General features: G+C 41.8%; 1 protein-coding gene across 6 annotated transcripts; it reads left to right on the top strand.

Moving 5' to 3' along the window:
- Positions 1-4: 4 nt before the first annotated feature.
- On the top strand, positions 5-11,571 carry LOC120952785 (protein sex-lethal-like). 6 transcript variants are annotated; one of them, XM_040372290.2, is made up of 6 exons: positions 5-1,788; positions 2,892-2,937; positions 3,800-4,141; positions 5,139-5,428; positions 5,530-5,693; positions 10,011-11,571. In XM_040372290.2, the coding sequence occupies exons 1-6, from the start codon at positions 1,742-1,744 to the stop codon at positions 10,094-10,096; spliced, it is 975 nt and encodes a 324-aa protein (XP_040228224.1). In that variant the 5' UTR covers positions 5-1,741; the 3' UTR covers positions 10,097-11,571. The 6 variants fall into 6 exon arrangements, with proteins under 6 accessions (XP_040228224.1, XP_040228223.1, XP_040228225.1 ...); XM_040372289.2 differs by having other exon boundaries at positions 9-1,788; positions 5,136-5,428; XM_040372291.2 differs by having other exon boundaries at positions 10-1,788; positions 3,815-4,141; positions 5,136-5,428.
- The last annotated feature ends 714 nt before the right edge of the window (positions 11,572-12,285 follow it).

Raw genomic sequence — 12,285 nt, 5'->3', positions numbered from 1 at the left:
AGTTTTACCGAACAGCCATCAGTTGGTCGCTGTGTATGTACACGGCTGCTGTCAAGTGAAACCCACGGTGTTGTTTAGTGTGCGTTTTCGGGCGATGGTAGTCGTGCAGGCGAACGAGGCAGCAGCAGCAGCAAAGAGTCGGAAGGTCGGGTGAAAAGAAGCAGCAAAAGCGAAGGAATTTTCAGAACATCGACAATTCTCCTCCCAGCGGTGCATTTTCTTTCGTTGCGTTGCGATAGCGTGCACGTTTGCAGTAGCCTCATCTGGTGGGATTGATTTGTGGTGCGAACTGTGTGGACGGCAGCGAAAATTGGAGTGTGTTTGTGCAGCGAGTTACGAACACAATTTAGGAGAAGAAAAAAAGGTGGATTTGTGTGTTCGGTGGTGGAAGAAGGCAGGAAGAAGCGTTCTGGATGCCACAATGAGGTTAATTTGTGCAAAAGTATTGTAACATTGCTGCCCTGCATCGCGGCCTGCCAAACGTAAAACTCGCATTCAGTGAAGCGTAAGCTCTGCTCCCTACTGTGAAATCACCCTCCGGATCGTTTTACGGGAGAATAGCAAAGGAGGGGTTGGCCCCGCACGCACAGGTGACAGCTGAAGAGCATCCAGGAGGGGGAATACATCATTTTCGACACTCGAATGTGCATCTCTTGCAAGTGACACACGGGAGCTGCATTGATTTTATCCCAAACGCGGATTGCCCGTTGCCCTGTACACTCTCTTGGGCACTTGCTTGCTGTCCTACGGCAGTCACATCAGTGGGTGGGGAATCTATTATGTGGAGAGATTAAATTTTTCTTCATCTTCAGAGCCTGTATCACATCCTTCTATCGTCATCGTACCATCGGCTGGTCTAACTAGCAATCGAAAACAATTTGCTAGAAAGAAAACGCAAAACCCACTGAGGAAGGTACCAGCAGCGGCAGCAGAAGCATCATTAGCAGGCCTCGGAAAAGTTCGCTTTGTCGTACAAACGCGCGCGGTGCTGTGGATATACGTCGATAGTGTGAGCGAGTGTGTGCATCGTTCCTTAGCAGGCGCGGAAGGAAACCCCCGTGGCTCGCTGTATACCAACGCCAGGGGCACATCAACGTAGCAGGCCGTGGTGTAAAAGCAGGCAAAAAAGCTCTGCTCAAACGTTGACGATTAGTGCACATAGCATAGAGTGTGTTGAAAGAACGTGAAAAGCATCTTCTCGTACGCGATAGTGCTCCTCGTGTTTCGATTTTCTCAGAGTGTGTGTGTGTGTGTGTATGTGCTCTTTTTTTACTTTACTCTTACGCTGTGGCTCCCTTTGCTCCGTCGTGCCCCATCATTGATGCTAGTGCGCTCTGTGTCCCGTTTGTTATCAGTGGTAGTTTGAAAACATACACAAGCAGTGGCAGCAGCACGTCCTAGCAGGCCTATTTAATTTGTGAGAGCGATTTGCCCTCGTCCTGGTTGTGTGTTGTGGCAGGAGCACCAGCAGGCAGTAGCAATTCGGCAGCAATCAGCAGCAACATCGTCATCTCTCGTGTTCGTCCTGTGCCCTGGTCATTCCCCGCGAAAGTTGGCGAGTTTTTGTCGAGAAAGCGAACGCAAACGTGGTGCGTGGAATAGCGTGGAATCTGTGAAGTGAAACGAAAAGAAGTAAAAAGAAGAAAAAAAAACATCTGTACAAAGAATACATAAAAAAGGAATCACTTCGAGCGAGACGGAACGAGGACGACGTGTGGCAGCTGCGGCTACAGCGAGGAAAATGTACAGTAAAATGAATGGATATCCTTCGTCATCCTTTCGATCAAGGTACGGTTTTGGGGGTCGCTGAGCGAATCCGAACCAATCATGTCTCAGCATAACAATATCATAAAAGAGAGCGAGAAGGGTTCGAAGAGGGGAAAGAGGGGCGGAATTCAAATCGGTGCCTATCATTTAATGGTCCACTGGCGGGAGAAGGCGAGGCACCATGCGGTTCTGAATGGGGAATGAAGTCTACTACCCCCTTACACTCCAATGTACGAGAGCAATCAGGATGACCCAGTCCGAAGGCCAATGATTGAGAGTGTGTGAGTGAAAAGAAGCGAAATCATTATGATGATTCAAAGGGAAGCAGATAGAAAACAAAAAAAACACATCACTAAAATGTGCATACAATGAAGAGCGCACGAATGGGTTGTATATTTGCGAATTGAGGCGAAAACAAAGAATGTGCGGGGAAATGGGGAAACGTCCGAAGGGAGCGCGAGGAAATCGATAAAAATGATCCACTTTGAAATAATAATCAAGTCGGCCACAGTGATAGTGCAGGGCTCACTGAAAACACACACACACACTCTCGGTCAGCCGACTCTCGGTGAATCCTTTCGCCATCGTCTCCTGGGAATCGTCCGTGCATCATGGTGGGGAGAGGGAAGAGCAGCACGAGAGGGGTGGTTTATACTGCTGTGCGTCGTTTATCGCGCCCCATGCGTGTGCCTTGTCATCCTAACATCATCCCCGGGCGGGCCGGCGGCAAGAATATCAATCGTTCTTGCAACATGCGAGACATATCAATTCGCTTTATGAACTTATTTTCTCTCAGTTAACTTTCCTAAACACTAAGGCTAAACCAAAAGGCTTGTTAGGGAGAAGTATTTACGGCTGCAAACCCATCGATTAGGTTAGGCCTGACACGGAGCGAAAGGGGGGGGGCTACATTTACATTTTGTGTAATTTTATTCGACTGTATTTACATGAATTTTGATCCTCTAATTCTGACAATATGTTCTTATATCGTTTCTTTTTCCTGTTTTCATTTTCGGTTCTCCTTTTCGGTTGCATCTCATCGCTTTCGAACTCGCTCCCACAACGTGCACATCATACGGCCACGTAAAACTACCGCTTGTGATACGTAATGTGCTCGGATGTAGTAGCGGCCGACTGTGGGGAATGTCCCACTCGTTACCCTCCGGAATGGTACGTTTTGCCTGTATAATTTCAATCTCAGCTCGCGCAATTTGCGCCTACGGTGTGCCCGGTTGGAGTGCACTGGGGATACTGATGCTAAAACGACTCCCTTCCCGATTACCCCACCTCATGGCGGTCGTTTCCGGTCCTTAGCAAAAGAAAAAGAAAACTAAGGTGCACTCCGGCGCGTCCCAATAGGACGTTCGGACGAAATCTTTTCGAATGTGCCTGGTCGTTTAGAATCCAATGACAGAGAGGGGCAGCAAAAAAAAAGTTCCCACGACAACGAACGTTCAAGTTCACGTCAGCTGGCGACAACCTGTCCACGAGGATTGCTGCATTACGACGGTGACGTCGGATTGTTCTCGTGGTTGGGTGTCCTAGACGGCTTCAGGCTAAAGTAAAGCCATGGCTGTAGAACGTTCTTTTTCATTTTTTGGCAACCGACCACCACTACATCGTGTTGTCCTTCCTTTGCGTTTGTTTACGTTTGTGTGTTGGTACCGATAATCGTGCGGTATGTATATTTTTTCATACCCATTCCCTTCTGGTCAATGAGTATCGCTTATGGAGAAATATTTCGATAAAAGATTAGTTTAAAATTGCTGATCACACTGATAAATCACAGCCGAAAGCGTTGGTAAATGGCGGAAGCGATTCTTCTGCCTTTCTATTTCAACGCTTTCTAACGTCCTGCAAGAAGGGACGCAAACGACGACGAGGTGGTCCCGTTCGGTTTGCTGGTGACCGACCCTGTCTCGTTTTAGCCAGCATCGACCAGTCTGTACCACTACCAACCGAGCTGCCGTGTGCGCGTGTTTGGCGCGTATGGCGCGCATAAAAAAGTTCAAATTGTTCTGCAATGTTCCAGTCAAACTACCTACAGGATGCTGACTTTTCATCCTATTCGCGGCCCCGACTGTACGGGGATATGCCGTCGAGCAGCACGTTCGGTGGTGGCAATCCTTCGACACCGCACCATCACCACCACCACCATCACAATCACCTCAGCCAGCCAGCGTCCCATCATCACACGTCATCGTCCAGCACCAGCTCGCTGACCGGCATGAACTTTGGTCCGGGGTCGTCCGGCACCGCCGGTACGAACCTGATCGTCAACTATCTACCGCAGGATATGACGGAGCGCGAAATGTACTCGATGTTCTCCGCGATGGGACCCATCGAGAGTTGCCGACTGATGAGAGATCTAAAGGTATGCTCAACGGAATGACGCTTAGCCGGGTAGTTTGTAGACGCTTATTGCCCATCTTTTAGTCTGACTGGTAGAACCTTCTTGGCATCATTAGCTTTAGTGCGTTCGGCTTTAGGCAAAGTAAGCGAAGCAATATTAAATGAAAACACAGCGCTAAGCTCTCCACATCGCCATATACCGCATTTTGAATGAGGCCGAGCGGAAATAAGTTGCTGGGCTGTGAAGCCCGCTGCACACATTAAGCTACATTTCGCACCAAGTATTATCATCACCATCGCCATCATCATCATTGTCATGATTGCCAATCGGTAAAGGCGGTATCGTTAACAGATTCTTCTCACTGACAGTGACTGCAGTAATTTAGAATTAGAAATAACATAATTGGGGCTTACATGCAATGTGGGGGCACCCAGGGTGTTGGGAATATGGATGGTTTGGCCTTGGGACACATGTAAGCGTCCTCGGGAAGGCTTTAGTTTTCGGGTTTCGTGCAAATGATGTTCTTTCTTTTGTGTGTTGCTAGAATGAAAACGAATAATTCAGTCGATGTTGCGTTTTTCATTTTTAGATAGAAAAGTCAGTTTCAACTTTAAATTTTGTTTTCTATGTTTAGCTTCAATTGATGCTTTTTAGATAGTTGTTGTGCATAATACTGTCTTCCTTTTGCATAATACAGCATATATCTTTTGCTATTTCCATTTCGTCTTCATGGTACTGTGCTCGCATGAGCTTAATATAATAGTTAGGTGCTTGCTGTTAGGAATCAGATGTCAGCCGTAGAGACCACATTATAATAATACATTTAATCTTTATGTTTTGTTGTTTGCCGCTTTCATCAACCGGTTACAGTATGGTCTTGAAAAATGCTGGAACTGTATCACGGAATGAGGAACGTGCCGTGATTTTGCTAGTTTATTGTTTTCGTTTTCGTCTCTCTCTCTCTTTTTCGACACATTCTCCACACAACAATTCTTAATCGTGCTTGGGACCAAAGCAGACTGGGTACAGCTACGGCTTTGGTTTCGTAAACTACCTGAACGAGGAAGCGGCACAACGAGCGATCAAATGTCTGAATGGCTATCCGCTGCGTAACAAGCGTCTAAAGGTTTCGTACGCACGGCCACAGAGCGACGATATCAAGGAAACGAATCTGTACATCACGAATTTGCCCCGCACGATCACCGAGGAGCAGCTGGATATCATATTCGGCAAGTACGGTACCATCGTGCAAAAGAATATCCTTCGAGATAAGCTAACGGGTCAGCCGCGTGGAGTAGCCTTCGTACGGTAAGAATCAAAACGACTGTCTCGAACGTTTACCTAGCACTGCAGGCAAATGATGTCTTAACTTTGAACTGTTTGCTATATGAACAATGCTGTTATTTTAGGTTCAACAAGCGCGAGGAAGCGCAGGAAGCAATATCGGCCCTCAATAATGTCATCCCGCAGGGTGGCAATCAACCACTGATAGTGCGTGTTGCAGAAGACCATGGCAGAGCTAAGGCGGCACTCTACGTACCCTCGTACAACTCTATAGTGCACAATAACAGAGGTAGAGTACGAATGCGCAATACCCCGTACTGAATAATCACCCGACATATTTACTTACATGCACACTTACACAGCTACACCAACATCTTCATCCTAATAATATCCTAGTGTACATCCTCTTGGAGGATTTCTTTCCCCGATTCTTATACTCATTTACCTAGATGAGCTATTTTTTAACGAAGTATTGACAACGGTTTATGCAGGAGAAAATGGTGGTAATTAGATGTACCGATAAGTCTAATTGATCATTTTAAATATGTTCTGTTCATCTTTATCCTGGGTTTCCGTTGTCATTGCTCGTAACTAAATAAAACAAAGCAAAACAATTGATTAAGTTTGTTATGGCATGTAAGGAAGCTTTAGGCTGCCGATCAGTTTTTTTTTTTCATTCGGCAGTCCTTTTCCCGATTCGTTGCTTATGCAGTTTTTAATAATTTATTCATGTCTTCCCTTTGATTAGTGGTTACCCTTATTACGATTATAGTATGATTGCGTTTATTCGGCCATTTAGCGCGATTCTCTGTGTTGTGTTAGAAGTGCGATTTTCTTTTTGTTGTCGTTTTAATTGTTGCCTGGTTTACCTATGCTAAACAAGGCCGAAACATTGCTTTATTTCAACTGATATTTGATTTCCATTAGGACTAGATTTTACCTTGTAGTGAAAGGTGCATGACGAGCCTCTCGTTCGCGTCGTAAAAAAAACATCTGCTTACAATTGATGGTTCTCGGAAAAAGCAACTTTGTGCATACGTTAAGCGAAAAAATAGCAAAACATATTTGGAGGAGCCTTAGCACAGAGCTTAATAACATATGTTTAGTCCAGTTTTAGATACATAAGGAATATAGTTTTTGTTGCCGTAATCTAAATACCTGTACCTGCGTACTAACGCGATGCAAAGCGGACAGGGTTTTGTTTCTATTTTGTGTATCATGAACGTAAAATAATGCGTTAAACTATCGGTTATATATGGCCACTGCAGGTCAAGTAAAGCCGGTTAGTAAATTCAAAATAACATTACTACGCAAGTAATTTTAATTGATAAAAGAAAAACAAATAGTTGTGAATTGCAACCAACGTAGTATATATTTTTTATGTTAGTCCAGTCATTATCCAGCGTTCATATTGGTTGAATATCTATTCTGTACGATAAAAATGGATTTATGTTAAAATCCTTTGTTCAAGCATGTAGTTTTTTTTACGTATTTCATATGAAAAAACACGTTACACAATGTTTCGCCTTTGTAATTGTCCCTATGCCCAGCATAATAAGGTTAGAAGGTTAGTTTCGTTTATATTTGTTCGAGTTTTCAATTTTTGTGCGAATTAGGTATTATATAAATGAAATGTTCTGCTTGTTAGATAGAATGCGTACTTTTCCATACCGTATCATGTAATATTTTGAAAGCTGCAAAGATAGTGATTCTTTTAACATCTGATGGGAACAATTTTATAAAGCAAAACCTTGAAGCAAGAGGATTTTACTAACAGGTTATTAGGGCCACACAAAAAGCAAGAAAGGCTGGATCTTAGCGAATCTCGCTAGCAACTGTTCTAATCCTCTTATTTCGGTTCAAGCTTTGAGCAAATGGAAAATGTTAAGAGACCAAAGCGATTGAAAAATAGTTTGCCAGAAAGATTAATTCTTAGTCGTAAGAATGCTCCTAACATATCATTAAAGAAAGCAAACGGGGAATCAATTACGTTACAAAATAATAAAAAATAGCCTTATTCATTCAGACACCAGAGTTTTTTTTTATAGGTGAAATATATGAAGAGATGCCTAACGTAAGTTGAATTTTCAAGATGACGGTGTGTTTATTCGTTTGTTTTGTTTTTATTTTTTTAATGCTTCCAATGCCGCCATGCGCAAACATTGGCGATAGATGATTAGAGTTTATGAACAGTATATGTATGTTTTTTTTGTTTAGTACTGTGCCACAACCACAGTGCTACAGGCTTGTTGTGTGTTATCATATGTAATCTTACTGTGTATCGAATCGAATCATTATTCATACGACGCTCTAATCATCGGAATTTATAGTTTGTCATGTAGAATTCCGGCAAATCCCTTCATCGTGCTTCGTGGTAATAGTGCAATAGACTAATATTCTTCCCTGTGAACAATTCTTAGACTTACCTTCGCCGCTCTCTCTCTCTCACTCCCTCTCTTTCTGTCTATCTCTCACTCTATCTCTCTTGGCTTTGCATTATAATTTGTAGTAGTCTCGTACTACCCTAAAACTGTCATTTCTAATCATAAAGTGAAATGTAGAGAATATAAAAGAGCGCCCATTCATTATCCTTTTCTGTCACTATCGTATCGTATGCTATACAGACACATTCGTTTATGTACAATCTGTGATGGGATGTGTATACGTTAGGCAACGCATCCATTCCCTTTCCGTAGGCAAAACGATATGCTTATTTGAAATGCTCACAAGTAGACGTAATTGATGTGACTTGTTTTTATAGCATTGCACTGCAATTATTCCATTTGATGTCGGTAGACTGTTTCCACCGGTTAGACCGCTTCCCATAATACACTGATCATATGGAGTCATGTCACCATTACCCTTCTGCGGCGAAACTGTTGCCCCATACCTCAAAGAGATTCGATAACGTTTTATTGCATTTTTCTTTCTCTCAAAACGGGTTCGGGTTCGTGTACTTCTGCGTTATCGCTCTCGTGGCTGGTTCCGGTTTTCCGGTTATTTATCTCCGTGGCTTTGACATGCATTTCCAACGGACGCAATCTACCGATCTTGCGTGGGAAAATCAAACCTCTGATGTGTTTTTGTGTGCTTCGGCCTGATGCCCCAACCAGCCGATGGATTGGACTTTAGCAACAGGAACAACATTGAGTCGTATCCTTACTGATATTTAAGGTACTACTAGATAGTAATTTGCGTAGTTCCGATTTAGCCGCTCCTACTGTATGGGGTAGCGTTTGGTGGGTGATAGTTAGCGAAAGTCCTGCACCGGCAGCAGCAACGGCAACGGCAACGAGAGACTGCGATCATACGATTATGAAGACCACATAATCGAGCACGAGGCACGGATTTGTGTTCTACAATTGCAGATTGAACGGTTTTGCCAATCGAAACGATTGCATTAGCATAAAGCTGAGCGCGCTGTAGAGCTTGCGCGGGTGCAAACAATGTGAGATTTAGATGTAAGACTTTTTATACAACTTCAACCAAAAGTAAACCATTAGTCAAAAACTGAACAAAAATCCATAGACTGTGCGTTGTACATAGGAAAACGAGAGTATGAAAAACGTAGACTTTGCCAAAATACAAAGCGATTGTGTACACTAAGCTATATTCTGCAACGTGGACTATAACATAGAAGAAGCATTTATATCAAAGGTAGTTTACAAATATCATTCCTCTCCTATAGACGAGATATGCAAGAGCAACCCGTAGGGTTTGTTCTTCTCTAATTACGTACTAGTTGCAACCTCACGGAATGGTCTGATGGATAGGATGGAAGCTGAGGAAATTGTAATTGAAGCACCTCTAAGCTAGCAATGATCAACCTGAAAGAACAAAATGTTTTAAGATTATTATTTTCCAAAAATAGTAATACATTCCGAAGCACAATCTTACAGTGTTAGCCCTGATAGACTTGCAAAGGTTAAATTCATTAGAAGAAAACAGGCCGATCACAAACTCGAAACGGTTACATTGCAAGGAATTACACATATTGTGGCTTATAAAACTTTCCAAGGTTTCGATCATCTACTAAGCTACTGTTGTAGAAACAATTGTGTTGGTCGGTGTAAAACCTACTGATAGACTACGGATAGACTATTCTAAACATTATCTTGAGATCACCTTCAGATGTCTTGTTTTGTACTTAGTTAGCGAGTAGCGAGTACTTCGTAGCATTTTAGTTCATGTTCAAAGTCTTGTATTTGTAATTCAATTAGATTATTAGTATTTTAAACTGCCACAACAAAGAGAATACTTACTTTCTTCAATTTAATCAGTTAGTGTACGAACTGGAAAGGTTTTGTTTTCAAAAATGTTAGTTTAATTTAATGATAAGTTAATTTCATCCATTATGCTTTAAAGCTTACTTTAACACTTTACGCCCTTTTAACAATGTTTCTATATGTGGAAATTCAATCTTTTATGAGAAAAATCTTTACTCACTCTCTTTTTCAAACATCATTCACTCAACATGCATCCTGTAACTGTCTTTCACTTACTAATCAGCATCATTATCTCTCTTTTACTTGCTCCCTTCAATCACCTGCACGAATTGGTACCGCCAATTCGTGCTCCTTATCCAAACTTTTCTATCACATTCCAGCGCTACTTCCTCGTCAGAACACAATGAAATATAACGATCGTTCGAGTGGGCTGTTACGATCGCACCACTCGTTAATATTTTACTAACTGTCCATTCTCGTCGCAACGGCACGTACGATTTAGTTCGGGTACAGCTAAGCGCAAGTAATTGTTGCTCGAATGGTGCGGTAGTGCTGTGCTTCGTTGCTCTACGCTTCTTTCAACGTCGATAGAAAACCGATCGGAGGCGTGGGAACAATTTCATACTTCCTTTTAGTGTAATTTTAGGAACGTCGGTCGGGAGCGTTGCAAACATTTAGCTCCCTATCGGAGCGCAATTGCGATAGAAATGGTTGTAAAACGTACATTTAATTAAAATGAAAAGTGCAAAACCTATGGCAACATAAACGGATGGACGGTTTTTGCCGATGATCAGGTATACGGTCGCGAGGTACCAAGGAGTGGCAGGAAATGATCGTGTTGTGATTGTGGCGAACACAAAAATGAAGACGAAAGAAAGGTTGTTATAGAGAGGGCGACTCCTGATCGAGACAAATCGAGCCAAACAGATTTTATAAACAATCCAGTGTTCAATCGACTGCGATCGATGGTCGATCCAGATAGGTGATTTTCTTTTTGGCTTCTACCAATACAAAACCAAAGTTGTTAGATTATGTTCTGCCTGTTTGGGTGACCATGTGCTTGCGATGATTAAGTTATCGAATATCTTGAACGAACAATCTTTTTGGAAATGCGATCACACAAAGTATTACTGCAAGTTCTTGTATTTGGCGGCCATTTGAGAAGAACAATCCATCCCAATTACAAGCTAGCACAAGCAAAAAAAAGCGGTTGGAAAGACTTTCTCATAGAGAAATATCTCAAAGTAATTCAAAACACACTATTACTAGACATACTTACAAACAAAACAGGGTTCTTACTATTTCTCATTAAACACATGTGATGATTGCAATGAACTAGGGGTGCGTGTTAGTGCCATCAATCATTGGAAATTTTATTAACATACATTTTTTGTGCATAAACGAGAAAAAGCTCCATTATTAAAGATCATTATCAATTTCGCTTTTGAGTAACAAACTGCAATTGCACATATTAAGTTTCCGTGGTTGTATAACTGGACTGAAACCCTTCGCCATATTTAGTTGAATGCATTCCTCGGTGTGTGTGCGTTTTAGGTTGGTGATAGTAGCTTTTAGCTATCAACAGTATCAATGTTAAGTACTGCTGCTTTACTTTGGCATTAAATGCAATTCTCCCGCAACAATGATGCTGTACAGCGTTGGAGCATAATCTGCCATTTCTAAGCTATATAGTTACAAAACCAAATCAAACTATACTAGTAGATGATCTGTAAAAAAAAGAGTGAACACACCTACTGCATATAAAAGTGTAAAGGGTCGAGAGTCTAACTATATATAGAAAACCGGAAACATGAGAAAACTTTAAAAAAGTAAATTTGCATTAGACTTATAGAGCAAACTATTTCCTGAAGCTACACAACAATAAAACAAACGAAGCAATGAGAGTAGATTATAAAGGAATACATGCTCCGGGAATTGAATAACGATTCAAAAAGCAAAAAAAGCAACAAATTGCATTTACATACATTATGTACCCATGTAAAGGAAGCATCCCCATGCTCGCGTAAAAGAAGGGTAGAGAGTACGAAACAGAAGAAAGATTTCACGTAAAAGTCGATAGCAGTAAATCGATGCTTTTCAATTTTCATTGAGTCTTATCATCTTCCTTCACAGAGTAACTCTTTGCTATGCAATTATGTTTGTTAAATTTCCCCTGCAAATGAAAAAAAGAAATGAATAAGAAAATCATAATACCAAAAAAAAAGCGATCGAATTATTCTAGCGATAAAAGTTAAAAAGTGATACAATGATCATTAAACCAAAACGGAAGAATTATTAGAACAACAGAGTGTTTGCGACGTTTACGCACACAATGGGTGTACAGTGAAAGTGGTGTAGCTCTACCAGAGGAAGAGTCAGTAAGTAGATCTATATTCGGCGACATTCGTCCTTTGTATTTTCTCCAAGCAATACCCTTGCGCTCCTGGTGCCAGTTGCACCCCAGTTGATAATCCTTCTCTATCCATACCTCATTAAGAAGTTAAACAAGAACAAAAGAACAAAAAAAAAAAGAAAGAAACGAGACAAACTCGCTACGTCAAATTCAGCGTAGTAAATCCAAACTCGCCAGTTTTTACGCCAGTTCCGATACTTACGCTAAATTTAATATAAATCAAACTCTTCCTCAATTACACA

This window comes from Anopheles coluzzii, chromosome 2 (assembly GCF_943734685.1).
Source record: "Anopheles coluzzii chromosome 2, AcolN3, whole genome shotgun sequence".
Lineage (NCBI taxonomy): Eukaryota > Metazoa > Arthropoda > Insecta > Diptera > Culicidae > Anopheles > Anopheles coluzzii.
Note: the sequence above shows the minus strand (reverse complement) of the source record. Positions and strands in the feature narration are given on the sequence as shown.